Source organism: Chrysemys picta, chromosome 5 (assembly GCF_011386835.1).
Source record: "Chrysemys picta bellii isolate R12L10 chromosome 5, ASM1138683v2, whole genome shotgun sequence".
Classification (NCBI taxonomy): Eukaryota; Metazoa; Chordata; order Testudines; family Emydidae; genus Chrysemys; species Chrysemys picta.
The window spans coordinates 71,458,648-71,481,945 of record NC_088795.1 but is presented as its reverse complement, the minus strand read 5'-3'; the positions used below and the strand labels follow the sequence as shown (position 1 = coordinate 71,481,945).

General features: G+C 46.1%; 1 protein-coding gene across 9 annotated transcripts in view; it reads left to right on the top strand.

The window, feature by feature from the left end:
* The window catches only part of NEK1 (NIMA related kinase 1), a 142,206-nt gene that overhangs the window by 74,293 nt on the left and 44,615 nt on the right, over positions 1–23,298 (top strand). For 8 of the 9 annotated variants that reach the window (XM_065596545.1, XM_065596544.1, XM_065596547.1 and 5 more), the window contains 2 exons: positions 3,615–3,680; positions 3,776–4,004. In XM_065596545.1, the coding sequence (XP_065452617.1) occupies positions 3,615–3,680; positions 3,776–4,004 (295 nt within the window). Of the gene's footprint in view, positions 1–3,614; positions 3,681–3,775; positions 4,005–23,298 lie in introns of those variants that run through there. The other variant, XR_010601405.1, reaches the window with a different exon arrangement.

The following is a 23,298-nucleotide window of genomic DNA, read 5'->3' as shown; positions in this document are numbered from 1 at the left end:
GAGCTTAACTTTATTATTGTGAGCATCCCATTTAATTTCAGTGGGACTAATGCAGGAGCAAAATTAAGGATGTTTAAGTGTTTGTAGAATTGGGGCTCTCGATAGTATCTTTAGTGATTGGGACACAATATCCTGCAGGATTTTTTTCAATCATATAATCAATGGAAATATGTAAGAACACATTTTTTTCACTTGAAACATCTAGTTATAGAGCTTTCTTGGGTCTACTCATCTAAACAAATTTAAACTCAATCGTTCATATTTCTTTAAATTGTTCACTTTGTGCCACGTTAAAAGCTGTAACTTTTTTTAGCAAGTTCCAAGTCTCTGACTGACTTGCAGTTGTTTTTATGGTCTGATCATTGATATGGATCTCTGCCATGTTTAGGTGTTGAAGATGAACAGACACGCTTCCTAAAATGAAGGTTAGATTGAATTGCTGGTGGAAGGCCTGGAAAAAATATTTAAATTAGGGCTGACAAGCGATTACAAAAATTAATTGTGGTTAATTGTGCGATTAAAAAAAAAAATTTAATTGCACTGCTAAACAATAGAATACCATTTATTTAAATATTTTGGATGTTTTCTACATTTTCAAATATATTCAATTACAACACAGAATACAATGCTCGCTTTGTATTTATTTTTGATTATCATTTTTACAGTGCAAATATTTGTAATCAAAAGATAGTATTTTTCAGTTCACGTCATACATGTACTGTCGTGCAATCTCTTCATTGTGAAAGTGCAACTTACAAATGTAGATTTTTGTTGTTGTTAAATAACTGCACTCAAAAACAAAACAATGTAAAACTTCAGAGCCTACAAGTCTACTCAGTCCTGCTTTTTGTTCAGCCTATAGCTAAGACAAACAAGTTTGTTTACATTTACAGGAGATAATGCTGCTTGCTTCTTGTTTACAATGTCACCTGAAAGTGAGAACAGGCGTTTGCATGGCACTATTGTAGCCAGCGTCGCAAGATATGTACGTGCCAGATGTGCTGAAGATTCATATATCCCTTCATGCTTCAACCACCATTATAGAGGGCATGCGTCTATGCTGATGATGGGTTCTGCTCAATAACAATCCAAAGCAGTGCGGACTGACACATGTTCTTTTTTTATCATCTGAGTCAGATGACACCAGCAGAAGGTTGATTTTTCTTTTTTGGTGGTTCGGGTTCTGTAGTTTCCACATCAGTGTGTTGCTCTTTTAAGACTTCTTAAAGCATGTTCCACACCTCATCCTTCTCAGATTTTGGAAGGTACTTCAGATTCTTAAATCCTGGGTCGAGTAGTGTATCTATGTTTAGAAATTTCACATTGATATCTTTGCATTTGATCAAATTTGCAGTAAAAGTGTTCTTAAAACGAACAACATGTACTGGGTCATCATCTGAGACTGCTATAACATGAAATATATGGCAGGATACAGGTAAAACAGAGTAAGAGACATACAATTTCCCCCCAAGTAGTTCAGTCACAAATTTAATCAATGAATGACTTAAGGAAGCATGTCGTCTGGAATGATGGTCGAAGCATGAAGAGGCATATAAATCTTTAGCACATCTGGCATGTAAATACCTTGCGACACCAGCTATAACAGTGCCATCGAATGCTTGTTTTCACTTTCAGGTGACATTGTAAACAAGAAGCAGGCAGCATTATCTCCTGTAAATGTAAACAAACTTGTTTCTCTTAGCGATTGGCTGAACAAGAAGTAGAACTGAGTGGACTTGTAGGCTCTAATGTTTTACATTGTTTTGTTTTTGAGTGCAGTTATGTAACAAAAAAACCCTACATTTGTAAGTTGCACTTTCACGATAAAGAGATTGCTCTACAGTACTTGTATGAGGTGAATTAAAAAATACTATTTTTTTATTTTCATTTTACAGTGCAAATATTTGTGATAAAAAATAATATAAAGTGAGCACTGTACACTTTGTATTCTGTCTTGTAATTGAAATAGATATATTTGAAAATGTAGAAAACATTGAAATATATTTAATAAATTTCAATCGGTATTCTGTTTAACAGTGCAATTAATCGTGATTAATTTTTTAATGTCAATTCATTTTTTGAGTTAATCGCATGAGTTAAATGCGGTTAATCAACAGCTCTAATTTAAATGACCATTGAGGCTACATTTCAGTCATTGTAGTAGCTTAAAAAAAGTCTCATCAAACTTGACAATGATTTGCTCTTCCATTTCAATAGATAATTCTATTCAGTGGCACATTTGATCCTGAAAAATATCCTCTCAAAAAAACACCCTGATTTAATACCCACATTTTTGTGATAACCCTAAATCTTTTCTCTTGTTGCTTAGTAACTGTTAGCAGGACGTACATTTTTACTTTACAAGAATTCTGTTTTCATTACATCATTCAGTTGCTTATTTCCTTCTACTTCTTTCAACTTTTAAGCATGTTAAGTCAGATAAATTCATGCAGTGATGTTTGGTAATGCTTATCACTCACTTGCAATATTAATGAATAGTTGTCACATTTACTATAGCAAGAAACAATCATTTAGTGAAATCAGTACCCTAATTCTGAAAAATGAGCTTCTTGAGTTTATATAGAACCTCATTATCACATATCCCACTTACATTCCAGGATTTTCTGTATTCTAGCAAACAACGCTCATTCGTGCATTCGTCTCTCTTCAACATCCATTGGCAGCTGATTGTACCAATAGCAGTCACCTTTTTCCACCCACTCTTTTTCCCCTCTAGAAAGTTGTAATTTTCTTGTTCATAGTCACCATAACCTGAACTTTGATGTTATCACTTGCCTTTCAGTTTATTCTAAACATTTTCATTTCACAGATTGAAAATGGTGCGTAATGTTTCTAATACCAAAACCTTTCAAATATTTAAGCTCCTATATATGTTTCTGTGTGACATAAAAGTTCAGAAATACTTGATAAAAATATCAATGTAGCCATAAATAAGGAGCCACCATAAACTGGTTTTATATAGTTGCTAACATAATAGCATTTGTACTTTTTTGAAACAATTGTGGATCCATTTTTTTTCTCTTCCTTCCTTCTTGATCTGGGTGACTACTTTTGATACTACTGATTACTTTGTGCTCAAATATTGAGAAGATGATGTTTCTCTCATTCTTCTCCGTACTTAAATGCAACCACTCTCTAGCCACTCCGTTTTTATTTGTAATGAAGATTTTATGTCTTCCCTTCCCTTTTCCTTTGTGTATAAGAGTACCTTAATTCTTTCCTTGCCCTTTATCTGTTCTTTCAGGAGTTACTCAAACTTAACTTCAGGCATAGATGTGAATTTTCATAGATAATGCCCTACTTTTATCTCCCCCAGTTTATGTTCTAATCCTTCTTTTTACCCTCTGCTTATACAGACTCTTGGCTTTTTAATTGTTAACTTCCAGGTACTGAATGTTTCAAAGACAAAATTTGTCCTAGAAATTCTCTGAGGGAAGCTACGTAATAAAAGTATTGTACAAGAATAAAAAGAGTGAACAGTTATCAATGGACAGATTTTTAGAAACCTTCTCCCAGTACAGACTATAAATATTCTAAAGATATTTTTGTGACTTCCTTTCTTGCATTGAATTTCGTGCTTCCTGGATCTATAGGATGAAAATAAAACTGCTATCCAGGAAACCACAGAGGAAACAAAGAAGGCAGATCTTGCTGTGCAAGTAAGTCAAATTACGTTTGGTTTTATTTTATTTTCCTGTTCCTTTCCCTTCAGAATTTAGAATAATTTAACTGGTATACTTTTGCCCCTTTTCAGAATAAAAGAGAAATACTAAGAAGATTGAATCAAAATCTTAAAACACAGGAAGATGTAAAAGGAATAAAGGAGCCTAAAGACACCTGTGAGACAGCTGTGGCTGAAGAGAGTAAAGAAGAAGAAGAATATCCTCTTCTAGTAGATCGCAAGAAATGGGAGGTTGCAGCAGCTGAGCTGGTGGTTCCTCTTGCACAGCTAACTATGGAGGAATCGTTCTCAGGGACAGAGAGTAAGGGCTTGTCTTCACTACCCGCCTGGATCGGCGGGTAGAAATCGATCTCTCGGGGATCGAATTATTGCGTCTCATCAGGACGCGACAATCGATCCCCAAATCGACGCGCATACTCGACCAGCCCAGGTAGGAGTAAGCGCCGTCGACGGGGGAGCTGCGGCGGTCAATTTGCCGCCGTCCTCACAGCGGGGTAAGTCCGATCGGATACGTCGAATTCAGCTACACTATTCGCATAGCAGAATTTGTGTATCTTAAATCGATCCCCCCCTAGTGTAGACCTAGCCTAAGCAAGCTTTCTGCTTTGTCTACCTGAGTATTTCCATGACAGATATCTAGGTGCCAATCTGTCAGTTCACCAGAATGAAAATGCTCCTAATTATAACCTTTTCACTACCTAAATGGTTACTCTGCCTCTCGGTCCACATCTTTCAAAGACTTGAAGAGGACTATATTCAAGGGCTGTCAAGCAATTAAAAATAATTGCGCGATTAATTGTGCTGTTAATAATAGAATACCATTTATTTAAATATTTTTGGATGTTTTCTACTTTTTTCAAATATATTGATTTCAATTACAACACAGAATACAAAGTATACAATGCTCACTTTACATTTATTTTTGATTACAAACATTTGCACTGTAAAAGAGAAAAGAAACAGCATTTTTCAGTTCATCTAATACAAGTTTACTAGTGCAATCTCTTTATCATGAAAGTTGAACTTAACAAATGTAGAATTATGTACAAAAAAACTGCATTCAAAAATAAAACAATGTAAAAATTTAGAGCCTGCAAGTCTACTCAGTCCTACTTCTTGTTCAGCCAATCGCTCAGACAAACAAGTTTGGTTACAATTTGCAGGAGATATTGCTGCCTGCTTCTTGTTTACAGTGTCACATGAAAGTGAGAACAGGCTTTCACATGGCACTGTTGTAGCCAGAGTTGCAAGATACTTATGTGCCAGATGCGCTGAAGATTCATATGTCCCTTCATGCTTCAACCATGCAGATGACAGGTTCTGCTCGATAACGATCCAAAGCAGAGCAGACTGATGCATATTCATTTTCATCATCTGAGTCAGATGCCACCAGCAGAAGGTTGAGTTTCTTTTTTGGTGGTTCAGGTTCTGTAATTTCCCCATCGGAGCGTTGCTCTGTTAAGACTTCTGAAAGCATGCTTCTCACCTTGTGTGTCTCAAATTTTGGATGGTACTTCAGAGTCTTAAACATTGGGTCAAGTGCTGTAGCTATTTTTAGAAACCTTCTTTGCGTTTTGTCAAATCTGCTGTGAAAGTGTTCTTAAAAAACAAACATATGCTGGGTCATCATCTGAAACTGCTGTAACATGAAATATATGGCAGAATGTGAGTAAAACAGAACAGGAGACCTACACAATTCTCCACCAAGGAGTTCAGTCACAAATTTAATTAATGCATTATTTTTTTAATGAACATCATCAGCATGGAAGCATGTCGTCTGGAACAATGGCTGAAGCATGAAGAGGCATATGAATCTTTATCGCATCTGGCACGTAAATATCTTGTGATGCCAGCTACAACGGTGCCATGCGAACACCTGTTCTCATTTTCTGGTGACATTGTAAACAAAAAGCAGGCAGCAGTATCTCCCTTAAATGTAAACAAACTTGTTTGTCTTAGCTATTGGCTGAACAAGAAGAAGGACTGAGTGGACTTGTAGGCTCTAAAGTTTTGCATTGTTTTGTTTTTGAGTGCAGTTATGTAACAAGAAAAAAATCTACATTTGTAAGTTGCACTTTCATGATAAGGAGAGTGCACTACAGTACTTGTATGAGGTGAATTGAAAAATAGTATTTCTTTATCATTTTTACAGTGCAAATATTTGTAATTAAAAATAATATAAAGTGAGCACTGTACACTTTGTATTCTATGTTGTAATAGAAATCCATATATTGAAAAGGTAGAAAAACAATTGGTATTCTATTGTTTAACATTGCGATTAATCATGATTACTTTTTTTTTTTAGTCAATCGTGTGAGTTAACTGATTAATCGACATCCCTACTATGTTCTATTTTGGTTAAGAATTGATGTACAAGTCAAGGGGTTAACTAGTTTTATTGAGTTTTGCCTCAAAGGAGTTAAGTTCTACTGTTAAAACAAATAGTTAACTGAGCTTGAGAGTTTGTATAAAGTTGTGCTGACTAACTCCCATTGCAGACTATCACTACAAGAATCTTTTTACACATTTATTAATCATACATAAGAAGGTAAAGCAGTTAAGGCATTTAAAACTTAAAAAGTGAAACAAAACCTCACCATTTAAAATTTCCATGGTACCCTTTCCATTTTAGTTAGTATTGAAAGCCTTTGTTAGGAAAAAGAGACTCAGTTATAGGATGATTTGTTGTTACTGAGATCTGAACCCGTTTCTTTTTAAGAGAAGACAAAAAAAATTACAGAAGGCAAGAAACAGTATCAAAGATACTACAAAGATGCAGTTTGTCTTTTTCACCTGCATGTTAGCTGCTGGAAAATTTTCAGGCAGAACTCTTGCTTTTTTACGTATCTGGCTAAAGCATTATTTTTAGTTTGCCTCCTTGGTCACATTTTTGTTTTTGGAGGGGGGTGAAAGGTATATCACCAGAAACCTTCAGTTCATACTTCAGATGTTGTTCAGTATTAAACCCAGTGGATCTGGTGATGTCATCTGGCTTCCTTCTTCAGTGTGTTTAGAATATCTTTCAGGATCAGGAAAACAGTGTAATGGCAAATTCCTGGGTCCCAGTATATGATGGTGAAGCATATTTCCTCCTGTTGTTCCTTCTCAAATAAGCTACCCCAAAAAAACAGATTTCATTCCATTAAAACTGATCATCTGGTGGTCTCATGTTCAGGCACTTACTTTCATTTTAATATCATATTGGCCTGTGCTATAGCATTTTTTTTACTTTAATCCTTAAAGTTTCCTAATTATAGATTTTTAGTTTATATAATTTGACTCTAATCTGTGATCATTTTTATAAAACAATTTATATACTGGTCACTATGGCCTCTTTGTTACCTTTTAGCCCCACCTCTTTGAACAGGCTAAAATTCTAGCCCAGAGTATCAGTCTCCACAGAGTTAAACTATCACTCTTCAAGTGCTTTCTCATGTCCATTCCATGCTAGGTGTATGCACCCACACTGCGTGCAGAGTTGTCAGACTTTTTTTCCCTTAGTGCTATCCGTAGGACTGGCTCTACCACTCCTTGGAAGCTGCACGCACATGCAGTATAAGGGGCTCTGCTGGCTCTGCACCCTCTGTTCCTTCTTACCGCCTGTGATGGTTGCTTGGAATGATCGCTCCTGCTCTTGCAAGGCTTCTTTCCCAGTGGCTTGGACTTTTCTGTCATATATCATATAGTTATTGCAGTTAGTGTATATAGTTCTTAGCAAGTGTTTGTGTATATAGTGTGGATAGTGGTCCTTCTCACTGAGGGACTTTCACCACTAGGGCTGACTTCAAGCTGTGTGCCTGCTCGGGCAAGCCCATGCCTGTGAGTGACCCACACTCTAGCTGTCTAAAGAGCCTCGGGAAAACTCAGATTTAAGAGAAGTGCCAGATATGCAGGTGCTTCAAACACGCACTCAAAAAGATATAAACATTTGTCTGAAGGCCTTCCTCATGGAGGCAGCCTTCAAACCAGCCTCAGAGCTGAGCAGCTCCGAATAGGCGCCAAGAAGTTCAGCTTCTGTGTGAAGTGCTCCATTGGTTCCATGCTCCTCCTGGCACCATTCTCCATCCCTAGTGCCAAAGAAGAAACATAAGAAACAGCATGCCGAGAGAGGGTAGTCTCCAGTGCCAAAAAGGGACAAGTGGGGCGTAGCTGGCGTCGTCAGACTCACACCGAGCCACTTGTCCTCCCAAGAGCCACGATTGGCTCCTGTGACTCTACCACAGCTCCAAGTCCAGTCTGGGATCCACCTCTGACTCCCGGGAGCAGTCATGGAACCTTTTGCCTGTGGGCCCCTTCGACTCCAGAGGCTTTCCAGGCGGCAAAGAATCTGATGTCCCTCCCGATCCCGTCTACCCTGCAAGTTCCCCTGCCAGCCAAGGATACCGGGGATAAAAGGGATCCAGGGGTGGTGAGCTCCATCATGGCACAGACCATGATAGCACCATCCAGAGGAAAACTCTCCATGGTACCTTTGCAATGGTCTCTGACACGTCATCAGTCACTGGTTCCCCGGCACTGCCTGGAGGCAGAAGCAGGATACTGCACTGTCCATGATCTCTGAGGGAAGAATCTAGTATCCAGTTATGTATCTCTAACCAGCCAATGCTGTTGGGGAGGTACGATTTTAACCTGTGGGATTCAATGGCTAAAGTTAAAGTCTCCCCGCTACAGGAGTCAAGGCAGGAGTTCATGGCAATCCTGGAGGAAGACTGTGGCCAGGACCTCCCTCCAGGCAGTGCTGGACTCGGCCAACTCAGCAACCAGAACGATGGCGTCAGCCATGAGGCACAGTTCCTGGCTCCAATCATCTGGCCTCTCTTGGATGCAGCAGTCCATCCAAGACCTCCCTATTCTCTGAATAAATGGACTCCAAGCTCCCTGGTCTCAAAGACTCGAGGGCCATGATTCGCTCGCTGGGCCTTTAGATGCCCCTAGCCTCCAGGAAGCATTTTAGGCCCCAGCAGCCTCCCTGATTCTCTGAGCCGTCCAGGCAGGAGCCCTACAAAAGAAAAGGAAAGGGCTATAAATGTTGTCAGTTTCTGCCTCAGCTTCCCAGTTGGGCTCACATAGATACTCCAGTGGGGCCAGGCAGGCCTTTTGAAGCTATGCCAGAGAATGGCATACCAGTTTTGACTCCAGATCCATTCCCTGTTTTGTTTTGGATCACCTGTTGCTCTTCCTAATATTTCCTAATCCCAAAAGCCAAGGTGGGGTCTACTGCCTGTCCTGGACCAACATCGCCCCAACCCATATCTCAAGAAACTGAGGTTCCAAGTGGTCTCCCTGGCCGTTGTCATTCCCACCCTAGGTCCGGGAGACTGGTACGCTGCCCTTGATTTGAAGGATGCTTATTTCCACTTTTCCATCTTCCGCAGACACAGGAGATTCCTTAAATTTCTGGTGGGTCATCTACCAATCACTGCGCTTCCTTTTGGTCTTTCAGCAGCTCCCATGGGTTTTCATGAAGTGTATGATGGTGGTTGCAGCCTTCCTCAGACCTCTAGGCATACAAGTCTACCTTTACCTCGACAACTGGCTGATCAAAGGCCACTCACAGGCTCAAGTCCAGCACAGCATCAGCATAGCATAGGCCACCTTTCAGGCACGGGGCCTGTTAATAAATGTACAAAAGTCAACTTTGGTCCTGGTTCAGAGAATAGAGTTCATCGGGGTGGAGCTTGACTCCATCCAGGCCAATGCCTATTTACTGGAGACCAGATTCCCAACTATGTCAGACCTGATCTCCTAGGTCGCAACCCACCCTTTTACAACCACCTGGGTTTGTCTCAAACTGTTGGGTGACACGGCGGTATGTATCTATGTGGTGCAGTATGCACAGTTATGCCTCAGACCCCTGCAGATGTGTCTGAAATCAGTCTACTCCCCAGCAGACACCACTTGGACTCGGTATTCATGATTCTGCCGCCTGTCCTTTGCTTAGTTGGTGGAGAGGCCTAGGTTACATAATGAAAGGGTACCTTTTGCTGCCCCATATCCATTGGTAACCTTGGTTTTGGGCGCATCGGACCTGAAGTCGGGACCCCACTTCGAAAGTCTCAGAACCTCTGCTCCCAGGAAGAACTTTCCCTGCACATAAATGTCAGGGAACTCAGTGGTACGTTTGGCTTGCCAGGTGTTTCTTCCCCAGATCTCATGCAAGGTGCTGCAGGTCTTGACAGACAAAATGGCCTCGATGTTTTACATCAGCAAGCAGGGAGAAGCTCGATCTTGAGCCCTGTGCTAAGAGTCTGTAAGACTTGTGCATGAAACATGCCATTCACCTTAAGGCGTCACTTCTCCAAGGAACCCAGTACACACAGAGGGATCACCTCAGCAGGTCCTTTTCCTCTCACCTCGAGTGGTCTCTTCACCCAGAGATTGCCAGTGTTATTTTCCAGAAGTGGGGGCCTCCCAAGGTGGACTTGTTTGCCACCAGACAGAACAGGAAATGTCATCAGTTCTATTTGCTGCACCGGCTCAACAGGGGCTCCCTCTCCAATGCCTTCCTACTCTCTCTTGCCAGGAGCTAGGATTCACGATGTGACAGAGAGACTGCCGAGACTCATCAAGCCCTCAGATCACTACCCCTTCCTGCTTCTCCACGTGGGCTCCAATGATACTGCCAAGAATGACCTTGAGCGGATCACTTCAGACTATGTGGCTCTGGGAAGAATAAAGGAGTTTGAGGCACAAGTGATGTTCTCATCCGTCCTCCCTGTGGAAGGAAAAGGCCCGGGTAGAGACAGCTGAATCGTGGAAGTCAACGAATGGCTACACAGGTGGCGTCGGAGAGAAGGCTTTGGATTCTTTGACCATGGGATGGTGTTCCAAGAAGGAAGAGTGCTAGGCAGAGATGGGCTCCACCTAACGAAGAGAGGGAAGAGCAGCTTCACAAGCAGGCTGGCTAACCTAGTGAGGAGGGCTTTAAACTAGGCTCACTGGGGGAAGGAGACCAAAGCCCAGAGGTAAGTGGGGAAGTGGGATACTGTGAGGAAGCATGAGCAGGAGGGCGCAAGAGGGGAGGACTCCTGCCTCATATTGAGAAAGCAGGACAAACAACGAGTTACCTTAAGTGCATATACACAAATGCAAGAAGCTTGGGAAACAAGCAGGGAGAACTGGAAGTCCTGGCACAGTCAAGGAATTATGATGTGATTGGAATAACAGAGACTTGGTGGGATAACTCACATGACTGGAGTACTGTCATGGATGGATATAAACATGGATGGAAAGACAGGCAGGTCAGAAAAGGTGGGGGAGTTGCATTGTATGTAAGAGAGCAGTATGACTGTTCAGAACTCTGGAATGAAACTGCAGAAAAACCTGAGAATCTCTGATTAAGTTTAGAAGTGTGAGCAACAAAAGTGATGTTGTGGTGGGAGTCTACTATAGACCACCAGACCGGGGGATGAGGCGGACGAGGCTTTCTTCCGGCAACTAACCGAAGTTACTAGATCACAATCCCTGATTCTCATGGGAGACTTCAGTCACCCTGATATCTGCTGGGAGAGCAATACAGTGGTGCACAGACAATCCAGAAAGTTTTTGGAAACTGTAGGGGACAATTTCCTGATGCAAGTGGTGGAGTAACCAACTAGGGGCAGAGCTCTTCTTGACCTGCTGCTCACAAACCGGGAAGGATTAGTAGGGGAAGCAAAAGTGGATGGGAACCTGGGAAGCAGTGACCATGAGATGGTCGAGTTCAGGATCCTGACATAAGGAAGAAAGGAGAGCAGCAGAATATGGACCCTGGACTTCAGAAAAGCAGATTTTGACTCCCTCAGGGAACTGATGGGCAGGATCCCCTGGGAGAATAATATGAGGGGGAAAGGAGTCGAGGAGAGCTGGCTGTATTTTAAAGAATCCTTATTGAGGTTGCAGGAACAAACCATCCCAATGTGTAGAAAGAATAGTAAATATGGCAGGCGACCAGCTTGGCTTAACAGTGAAATCGTTGCTGATCTTAAACACAGAAAAGAAGCTTACAAGAAGTGGAAGCTTGGACAAATGACTAGGGAGGAGTCTAAAAATATTGCTCAGGCATGCAGGAGTGAAATCAGGAAGGCCAAATCACACTTAGAGTTGCAGCTAGCAAGAGATGTTAAGAGTAACAAGAAGGGTTTCTTCAGGTATGTTAGCAACAAGAAGGTGGTCAAGGAAAGTGTGGGCCCCTTACTGAATGAGGGAGGCAACCTAGTGACAGAGGATGTGGAAAAAGCTAACGTACTCAATGTTTTTTTTTTTTGTTTGTTTGTTTTTTTGGTTTTTTTGCCTCTGTCTTCACGAACAAGATCAGCTCCCAGACTGCTGCACTGGGCAACACAGCATGGGGAGGAGGTGACCAGCACTCTGTGGAGAAAGAAGTGGTTGGGGTCTATTTAGAAAAGCTGGACGAGCACAAGTCCATGGGGCCAGATGCGCTGCATCCAATGGTGGTAAAGGAGTTGGTGGATGTGATTGCAGAGCCATTGGCCATTATCTTTGAAAACTCATGGCGATCGAGGGAGGTCCCGGATGACTGGAAAAAGGCTAATGTAGTGCCCATTTTTAAAAAAGGGAAGGAGGAGGATCCGGGGAACTATAGGCCAGTCAGCCTCACCTCAGTCCCTGGAAAAATCCTGGAGCAGGTCCTCAAGGAATCAATTCTGAAGCACTTAGAGGAGAGGAAAGTGATCGGGAACAGTCAGCATGGATTCACCAAGGGCAAGTCATGCCTGACTAACCTAATTGCCTTATATGAGATAACTGGCTCTGTGGATGAGGGGAAAGCAGTGGACGTCATATTCCTTGACTTTAGCAAAGCTTTTGATACGGTTTCCCACTCTATTATTGCTGACAAATTAAAGTAGTATGGGCTGGATGAACGGACTATAAGGTGGATAGAAATCTGGCTAGATCGTCGGGCTCAACGGGTAGTTATCAATGGCTCCATGTCTAGTTGGCAGCTGGTATCAAGCGGAGTGCCCCAAGGGTCGGTGCTGGGGCCGGTTTTGTTCAGTATCTTCATTAATGATCTGTAGGATGGCGTGGACTGTACCCTCAGCAAGTTTGCACATGACACTAAACTGGGAGGAGTGGTAGATACGCTGGAGGGTAGGGATAGGATACAGAGGGACCTAGACAAATTAGAGGATTGGGCCAAAAGAAAGCTGATGAGGTTCAATAAGGACAATGCAGAGTCCTGCACTTAGGACGGAAGAATCCCATGCACTGCTACAGACTAGGGACCTAATGGCTAGGCAGCAGTTGTGCAGAAAAAGACCTAGGGGTTTCATTGGGATGAGAAGCTGGATAAGAGTCTCATAGACTTTAAGGTCAGAAGGGACCATTATGATCATCTAGTCTGACCTCCTGCACAATGCAGGCCACCGAATCTCACCCACCCACTCCTGTAAGAAACCCCTAACCTTTGCCTGAGTTATTGAAGTCCTCAAATCGTGGTTTTAAAGACCTCAAGGTGCAGAGAATCCTCCAGCAAGTGACCTGTGACTCATGCTGCAGAGGAAGGCGAAAAACCTCCAGGGCCTCTGCCAAACTGGAGGAAAATTCCTTCCTGACCCCAAATATGGCGATCAGTTAAACCCTGAGCATGTGGGCAAGACTCACCAGCCAGCACCCAGGAAAGAATTCTCTGTAGTAACTCAGATCCCACCCCATCTAACATCCCATCATAGACCATTGGGCATTTTAATTTCCTAATAATCAAAGATCAATTAATTGCCAAAATTAGGCTATCCCATCATACCATCCCCTCCATAAACTTAGCAAGCTTAGTCTTGAAGCCACAAATATGTCTTTTGCCCCCACTACTCCCCTTGAAAGGCTGTTCCAGAACTTCACTCCTCTAATGGTTAGAAACCTTTGTCTCATTTCAAGTCTAAACTTCCTAATGTCCAGTTTATATCCGTTTGTTCTTGTGTCCAAATTGGTACTAAGCTTAAATAATTCCTCTCCTTCCCTGATATTTATCCCTCTGATATATTTATAAAGAGCAATCCTATCTCCCCTCATCCTTCTTTTGGTTAGGCTAAACAAGCCAAGCTATTTGAGTCTCCTTTCATAAGACAGGGTTTCCGTTCCTCGGATCATCCTAGTAGCCCTTCTCTATACCTGTTCCAGTTTGAATTCATCCTTCTTAAACATGAGAGACCAGAACTGCACACAGTATTCCAGATGAAGTCTCACCAGTGCCTTGTATAATGGTACTAACATCTCCTTATCTTTACTGGAAATACCTTGCTTGATGCATCCCAAGACCGCATTAGCTTTTTTAATGGCCATATCACATTGGCGGCTCATAGTCATCCTGTGATCAACCAATACTCCGAGGTCCTTCTCCTCCTCTGTTACTTCCCACTGATGTGTCCCCAATTTATAACCAAAATTCTTGTTATTAATCCCTAAATGCATGACCTTGCACTTTTCATTACTAAATTTCATCCTATTACTCCAGTTTACAAGGTCATCCAGATCTTCCTGTATGATATCCTGGTCCTTCTCTGTATTAGCAATACCTCCCAGCTTTGTCATCCGTGCCAAGGTCAGTAATAAAAAGATCAAATAAGACTGGTCCCAAAACCGATCCCTGAGGAACTCCAGTAGTGACCTCCTTCCAGCCTGAGAGTTCACCTTTCAGTACGACCCGTTGTAGTCTCCTCTTTAACCAGTTCCTTATCCACCTTTCAATTTTCATATTGATCCCCATCTTTTCCAATTTAACTACTAATTCCCCATGTGGAACTATATCCAATTCCTTACTGAAGTCGAGGTAAATGAGATCCACTGCGTTTCCTTTGTCTAAAAAATCTGTTACCTTCTCAAAGAAGGAGATCAGGTTGGTTTGGCACGATTTATCTTTTGTAAAACCATGTTGTATTTTGTCCCAATTACCATTGACCTCAATGTCCTTAACTACTTTCTCCTTCAAAATTTTTTCCAAGACCTTGCATACTACAGATGTCAAACTAACAGGCCTATTGTTACTCGGATCACTTTTTTTTCTTTCTTAAAAATAGTAACTATGTTAGCAATTCTCCAGTCGTACGGTACAACCCCTGAGTTTACTGATTCATTAAAAATTCTTGCTAATGGGCTTGCAATTTCATGTGCCAGTTCCTTTAATATTCTTAGATGAAGATTATCTGGGCCCCCCGATTTAGGCCCATTAAACTGTTCGAGTTTGGCTTTTGTCTCGGATGTGGTAATATCTACCTCCATATCCTCATTTCCCATTTGTCATCCTACCATTATCCGTAAGCGCCTCATTAGCCTCATTAAAGACTGAGGCAAAGTATTTGTTTAGGTATTGGGCCATGCCTAGATTATCCTTAACCTCCACTCCATCCTCAGTGTTTAGCGGTCCCACTTCTTTCTTTGTTTTCTGCTTATTTATATGGCTATAGAACCTTTTACTATTGGTTTTAATTCCCTTGCAAGGTCCAACTCGACATGGCTTTTGGCCTTTCTCACTTTATCCCTATATGTTCTGACCTCAATAAGGTAGCTTTCCTTGCTGATCCCTCCCATCTTCCACTCCTTGTAGGCGTTCTGCTTTTTCTTAATCACCTCTCTGAGATGCTTGCTCATCCAGCTTGGTCTACAACTCCTGCCTATGAATTTTTTCCCCTTTCTTGGGATGCAGGCTTCTGATAGTTTCTGCAACTTTGACTTGTAGTAATTCCAGGCCTCTTCCGCCTTTAGATCCACAAGTTCTTCAGTCCAATCCACTTCCCTAACTAATTTCCTTAATTCTTTAAAGTTAGCCCTTTTAAAATAAAAAACCCTAGTCCCAGATCTATTTTTGTTTATCCTTCCATTTAGTTTGAACTGAATTAGCTCATGATCACTCAAGCCAAGGTTGTCCCCTACAACCATTTCTTCTATGAGGTCCTCACTACTCACCAAAACCAAATCTAAAATGGCATCCCCTCTTGTTGGTTCTTCAACTACTTGGTGAAGGAATCCATCAGCTATCGCATCCAGGAAAATCTGAGCCCTATTGTTGTTGTTAGCACTTGTCCTCCAGTCTATATCTGGGAAGTTAGTCTCCCATGATCACACAATTCCCATGGGTGTTTACTTCATTAAAAACATTAAAGAGGTCTCTATCCATATCCAACTCGGATCCCGGCGGTCTGTAGCACACCCCAAGCACTATTTCAGGGGAGGCTCTGGTAGCTTTCTTTCCCGATGTGATTTTTGCCCAGACAGATTCTGTCTTATCCACTCCATCACTTCTTATTTCTTTACAGTCTACCTCATCATTGATATACAATGCTACTCCACCACCTTTGCCTTTATTTCTGTCTTTCCTAAACAGCACATAGCCTTCAATACCTGTACTCGAGACATGACTACTATTCCACCATGTTTCTGTTATCCCTATAATATCTGGTTTCACTTCCTGCACCAGTAGCTCTAGTTCTTCTTCGAGTGCTTGCTCATATCGATTCCAATCAGGTGTGCGTACGCCGCGTGCACGATCGTCGGAGAATTTTCTACCCTAGCAACACCCGGCGGGTTGGCTGTGGAGCCCCCTAGAGTGGCGCCTTCATGGCGCTGGATATATACCCCAGTCGACCCGGTGCCCCCTCAGTTCCTTCTTACCGCCCCTGACGGTCGTTGGAACTGTGGAGCGCGGCATAGCTGTTCTCCACTCTCCCTAGCTTATTCCGTTTTTGTAGATAGTTGTAGTTGTTATATAGTTTTAGATAGTTGTTCAGTTTACCCTTTAATAGTTGTAGATAGTTAAAGGGGATTAAGGGGGTTGTTCTTCCCCCTTTTTCCCCCGGCGCATAGCCGGGCTCATGCCCAAGGCTCCCGGCTTTAAGCAGTGCGCGTCCTGCGCTAAGCCTATGCCCACAAGTGATCCGCACGACTCGTGTCTGAAGTGCCTGGGAGAGTCCCATCAAACAGATAAGTGTAAGATCTGTAAGGCCTTCAGACCGAGAACCAAAAAGGAGCGGGACTTTCGGCTTCGGCAACTCCTCATGGAGGCGGCACTTAGCCCGGACACTCCATCGGCGCGTCAAGCCCCAGCGCCAAGCGCCTCGGTGCGCAGTGCCCCTGCGGCACCGACTGCCCCTGCACCGCGGGTGGAGTCGGACAAGTCTCCGCGGCACCGGACCCCTTCGGCACCGCACCCGCCGCAAGTGCCTCGGCGCCGATCGTTATCCCCGGGACATAAGAAATCCCATAAGGCACAGGAGACTGCCGTCCTGAAGACGCCGGCCCCCCCGCTGCCGGGGGTAGAGCCGCGTCCACCGGTGGAGCACCAAAAGCAGGTGCCTCTGGCACTGTCGACTCCGGCTCCGAGGCCGTTGAGTCCGGTGCGGACGGGATCACCACCGCGGTCAGTGGTAGAGCCGTGTGTCCCGTCGACCCCAGAGACCTTCGCGACGGCGAGAGACTTGATTGCTCTCACAGAGCCGGCACCGCCCCAACCACCGGCACCGTTGGCTCCTCGTCCGGTGCAATCCAGGGGAAAACCTGCCATGATGCGCCCACCGTCTCAAGGACTGGAACCACGGCACCGATCCAGGTCACGAAGCAGGTCCCGACGCCGCTCGCAGTCCCGGCGCCAACTATCACCTCGGCACCGGTCGTACTCGCGGCTAAGATCATCGTCGCGGCACCGTTCTACGTCCCGGCACCGTTATGATCATTGGTGCCGTTCGAACTCGAGACGTAGTTCCCGGCACCGATACGAGCGACGCTCGACGTCGAGGGGCCGCTCCCGGCACCGGGCCTACTCGAGGTCGCCTTCCAGGTCCAGGTCGGACTCTGGGCACCGACGCGGTCATCGGCACCGATCCCGATCTCGGCACCGCTCACCTGCACCGCATAGGGACCGATCATCTCCAGACCGGCACCGAACGGCACCGTATCTTCCGGAGCTCATCTCGGCGCGGTCGGCACCGCCATGGCCATCAAGATCAGTGTCCCGTTCCTCCGATGGGGCATCGAGATCGGCATACCCCCCTCAGGGGCAGGCCGCTGAGCCGGACATGGGCCACTGGCAGGAGGTAGCGGAGGATCCCGCTCAGGGACCTTCACACTGGTCGTTCTGGACCCCGTGGGCGTACCACCAAGCACAAGGGGCTCCACCACCATCAGCCTCTCGCTCGGTGCACTCTGAGCGAAGGGCCCCAATGTCCACCATCTCTCTCCCTCCTCCAGGGGGCATGGAGGCTTCCGTGCCCGCACCACCTGACGTCCTGGACCCAGGGGCAGGTGATGCTCCGCTCCAGGGCTCATTGGACCATGACCCGCCCTTAGATCCCTTGCCACCTGAGGCATCTTCCTCATCTTCCCCAGATGAGGCGGTGGCGGGCACAACGAGCACAGGTCCACCCCCGATAGATCTCTGGGCACACCAGGACCTATTACGTAGGGTGGCACGTAATATGTACCTACAGGCAGAGGAGATAGTGGAGGTGCAGGACCCCATTGTGAACATCCTCTCCGCAGATGCCCCATCCAGAGTAGCGTTGCCCCTGATCCGTACGATCCAGGCTAACGCCACTACGATATGGTAAACTCCTGCCTCTATTCCACCCACAGCCAGAGGGGTGGAAAGAAAGTACTTTGTCCCCTCAAAGGACTTTGAGTACTTGTACACTCATCCCCAGCCATGTTCACTGGTGGTGTCATCGGTGAATGCAAGGGAGCGCCACGGTCAGCAGGCCGCAGCGCCCAAATCGAAGGACGCTAAGCGCTTCGATTTGTTTGGGCGTAAGGTTTATTCAGCCGGGGGGCTACAGCTTAGAGCGGCTAATCAGCAGGCGCTCCTGAGCCGCTATAACTTTAATTCCTGGAACTCTATGGGGAAGTTCAAGGAATTGGTTCCCCAAGACTCCAGGGAAGAGTTTGGGGCCTTAGTGGAGGAGGGTAAGAAGGTGGCATGGACCTCCTTACAGGCCTCCTTGGACATAGCAGACTCGGCTGCGAGAACCCTGGCTTCAGGTATCGCCATGCGGAGAATCTCCTGGCTCCAGGTCTTGGGCTTGCCTCCGGAATTGCAGCAAACTTTGCAGGATTTACCCTTTGAGGGACACGGATTGTTCTCGGACAAGATGGACTCTCGTCTGCAGAGCCTCAAGGACTCGAGAACAATCATGAGCTCCCTAGGGATGCATGTTCCGGGACCCCAGCGCAGGCCATTTCGACCTCAGCCTCAGCGGTTCTACCCCCCCACCACCTCGTCCGAGACAGGACTCTGCCAGAAGGCGGGGGCGAGGTGGTAGGAGGAGGTTGACCGGCCCTCAACCCGGTCAGAACCAGGGGCCACCTCGGCCACCTTCAGGCTCTAGGCAGAACTTTTGAAGGTGCGGTCGAGGACGGCGCCCCAGTCATCTCCCAGGATCCAGCCCCCTCCTTTCGGGATCGCCTCTCCCATTTCCACCGTGCTTGGTCCCTTATAACCTCGGACCGTTGGGTCCTTCGCACGGTGGAGAGGGGATACGCTCTCCAATTTTCTTCTTCCCCCCCCCCCCCACCCCCCCTCCCCGTCCCTCTTCAGGGACCCTTCTCACGAGCAACTCCTTATACAGGAGGTTTCTACGCTCCTATCTTTGGGGGCCATAGAGGAGGTTCCATTAGAATTAAGGGGCAGGGGATTTTATTCCCGTTACTTCCTGATCCCCAAGTCCAAAGGGGGTCTGCGACCCATCTTAGACTTACGCGGACTCAACAAATTCGTAGTAAAGTTGAAGTTCCGCATGGTCTCATTGGGGACCATTATCCCTTCCCTGGATCCTGGAGACTGGTTCGCCGCCCTCGACATGAAGGATGCATACTTCCATATAGCAATCTACCCGTCTCACAGGCGCTTCCTGCAATTTGTGGTAAACAAGGTGCATTACCAATTTGCAGTCCTTCCCTTCGGCCTATCCTCGGCCCCAAGAGTGTTCACAAAATGTATGGCCGTCGTGGCGGCATACCTTCGTCGGCAAGGGGTACAGGTGTTCCCGTATTTAGACGACTGGCTGGTACGCAGTCGCACCAGAGAGCAAGTTCGAGCTCACGTACACATAATAGTACACACGTTCCACGCGTTGGGCATTCTACTCAACAAAGAGAAATCCACGCTAGAGCCTACCCAGAGGATAGAATTTATTGGGGCAGTCCTAGACTCCGGACGTGCACAAGCTATTCTACCAGACAATCGTTTTCATACCATCACAAGCCTCATTCGAGGACTCAGGGCCTTCCCAATTACCACAGTGAGGTCGTGCCTCACCCTGTTGGGTCACATGGCTTCTTGCACGTACGTAACCAGGCATGCCAGACTTCGGCTTCGCCCACTCCAGACCTGGGTGTCATCGGTATACCGCCCATATCGGGACAGCCTGAACATGGTGATCACGGTTCCGAACTCGGTCTTGACCTCCCTCACCTGGTGGCTAGATCACAGTGTGGTTTGCGAGGGGATGCCGTTTCACGCCCCACAACCCTCTCTGCACCTGGTCACAGGCGCTTCATCTCTGGGTTGGGGTGCCCATCTCAACGAACACCATACCCAGGGCCTGTGGACTGCACCCCAGCTAGCCCTGCACATCAATGTTCGGGAACTGATGGCGGTGCGCCTGGCGTGCCAGGCATTTCTCAATCTACTATGTGGCCGCTGTGTGTTAGTTCTCATCGACAACACCACGGCCATGTTTTACATCAACAAGCAAGGAAGAGCACGTTCGTCGATTCTATGCCAAGAGGCCATTCGCCTGTGGGACTTCTGCATCGCCCACTCAATCCATCTCACGGCATCGTTCCTCCCTGGAGTCCAGAACACTTTAGCGGACCGACTCAGCAGGTCCTTTCAGACGCACGAGTGGTCTATTCGTCCGGACATCATCTATTCCGTTTTCCAGAGGTGGGGATTTCCCTAGGTAGACCTGTTTGCATCTCGAGCCAACAGGAAGTGCCACGCGTTCTGCTCCCTACAAGGGCGAGCTCCGGGCTCTCTATCAGACGCGTTTCTCATTCCTTGGAAAGACCACCTGTTTTACGCCTTCCCTCCATTTCCGCTGGTCCACAAGGTGCTGCTCAAACTACGCAGAGACCAGGCTCGAGTAATTCTAGTCGCTCCAGCGTGGCCGAGGCAACACTGGTACACCACACTGTTGGAGCTCTCGGTTCAGTCACCGATCCCGCTTCCGTTGTGTCCAGATCTCATCTCTCAGGACCACGGCCGACTACGTCATCCCGACCTACAATCACTCCACCTCACGGCGTGGTTGCTCCATGGTTCACCCAGGCAGAGCGGCAATGCTCGCACTCTGTCCAACAGATTTTGCTGAGCAGTAGGAAGCCTTCAACACGGACCACGTACTTGGCCAAGTGGAAGCGGTTCTCCTGTTGGTGCGAACAATGAGCCGTGTCCCCATTACAGGCACCTATTCCTCTCATATTGGAATATCTCCTCTCCCTAAAACAGCAGGGTTTGGCGATATCTTCAATTAGGGTTCACCTGGCTGCTATATCGGCCTTTCACCCAGGGGAACTCGCGTCCTCGGTATTCTCTAACCCGATGGTCGTTAGATTCCTCAAGGGCTTAGACCGGATGTTCCCACAACAACGTCAGCCCGTTCCGACGTGGGATCTCAACCTGGTTCTCTCCAAGCTCACAGGGCCTCCATTCGAGCCACTGGCCACCTGTTCACTTCTGTACCTATCCAGGAAGACAGCCTTCCTCGTAGCCATCACCTCAGCAAGGCGCGTTTCTGAACTCAGGGCGCTTACATCCGAGCCCCCTTACACGGTTTTCCATAAGGATAAAGTGCAGCTTCGTCCACATCCTGCCTTTCTTCCTAAGGTGGTCTCTCCGTTTCACATGAATCAGGATATATTTCTCCTAGTCTTCCATCCTAAACCACATGATACTCGCCAAGACCAGCGTTTGCATTCTTTGGACGTACGCAGGGCCCTGGCTTTCTATATTGACCGCACAAGGCACTTTAGAAAGAGGACGCAACTCTTCGTTGCAGTGGCCGACCGAATGAAAGGCTTACCGGTCTCCTCACAACGCCTATCCTCCTGGATCACGTCTTGCATCCGGACTTGCTATGACCTGGCCGGTGTCTCAACACCGCACCTCACCGCTCACTCAACGAGGGCCCAAGCTTCCTCGACTGCCTTCCTGGCTCAAGTTCCGATCCAGGACATTTGTAGAGCTGCAGTTTGGTCATCAGTCCACACATTTGCAGCTCACTACGCACTGGTACAGCAGTCCAGGGACGATGCTGCATTCGGATCAGCGGTTTTGCACACAGCAATGTCTCACTCCGACCCCTCCACCTAGGTAAGGCTTGGGAGTCACCTGATTGGAATCGATATGAGCAAGCACTCGAAGAAGAAAAGACGGTTACTCACCGTTGTAACTGTTGTTCTTCGAGATGTGTTGCTCATATCCATTCCAAAACCCGCCCCCCTTCCCCACTGTCGGAGTAGCCGGCAAGAAGGAACTGAGGGGGCGCCGGGTCGGCTGGGGTATATATCCAGCGCCATGAAGGCGCCACTCTAGGGGGCTCCACAGCCGACCTGCCGGGTGTTGCTAGGGTAGAAAATTCTCCGACGATCGTGCACGCGGCGCGCGCACACCTGATTGGAATGGATATGAGCAACACATCTCGAAGAACAACAGTTACAACGGTGAGTAACCGTCTTTTCCTCCATTTTGTTACCTAGGCTCCTCACATTAGTGTACAAACATCTTAATTTTTGCCATTTGGCTTCACTGACATTCTTTACCCGATTAGGCACAGATATTCTACCGCCAGTATCATCTATTAGACGGGTATCTACACTACCCTTCCTCCTTATGTCCATTCTCATACCCATGGCTGTATCCTTTCTTACTTTGTTTTCTTCCTTCTCAATGTTAAAATCCAGCGTGGAGATTACCTGGACATCTCCCAACCATCTCTCCCCCGCACCCCAATTCCTAGTTTAAAGCTCTCTTAATCAGTTGTGCCAGCCTCCATCCTAGAAGTCTATCTCCCTCCTTACTCAGGTGAAGTCCTTCCCGAGAGAATAGTTCTCTGTCCATGAATGCTTCCCAGTGGCCATACATCCCAAAGCCCTCCTTATAGCACCACTGCCTGAGCCATCTGTTGATCGCCATAATCTTGTCACACCTTTGTTGTCCTTCTCTAGGAACAGGCTGAATCCCACTGAAGATCATCTGAGCCTCAATTTCCTTAAGCGTCTTCCCCAGCCTGGCATAGTCTCCCTTGATACGTTCCAGCAAGAATCTAGCTGTATCATTTGTTCCTACATGAAGGACAATCAGTGGATTCTTTCCCGCTCCTGTTAGGATCCTTTTCAGCCTGAGGTCCACATCCTGTATCTTAGCACCCGGCAGACAGCACACCTTTCTGTTCTCCGGATCAGCTCTAGTTACACGCCTGTCTATTCTTCTCAGTAAGGAGTCCCCAATCACGTAGACCTGCCTTTTCCTGGTGATGGTGCGATTCTCCAGTCTATCCCCTGCTCCTTCTGGCTGCAAGTCCTCTCGATTTTCTATTGTCCCTTGTAGTCCTCCGCAACCCATCCCGTATCCTCCTGGGGCTCATATTTGGTGTTATCTCCATTGACTC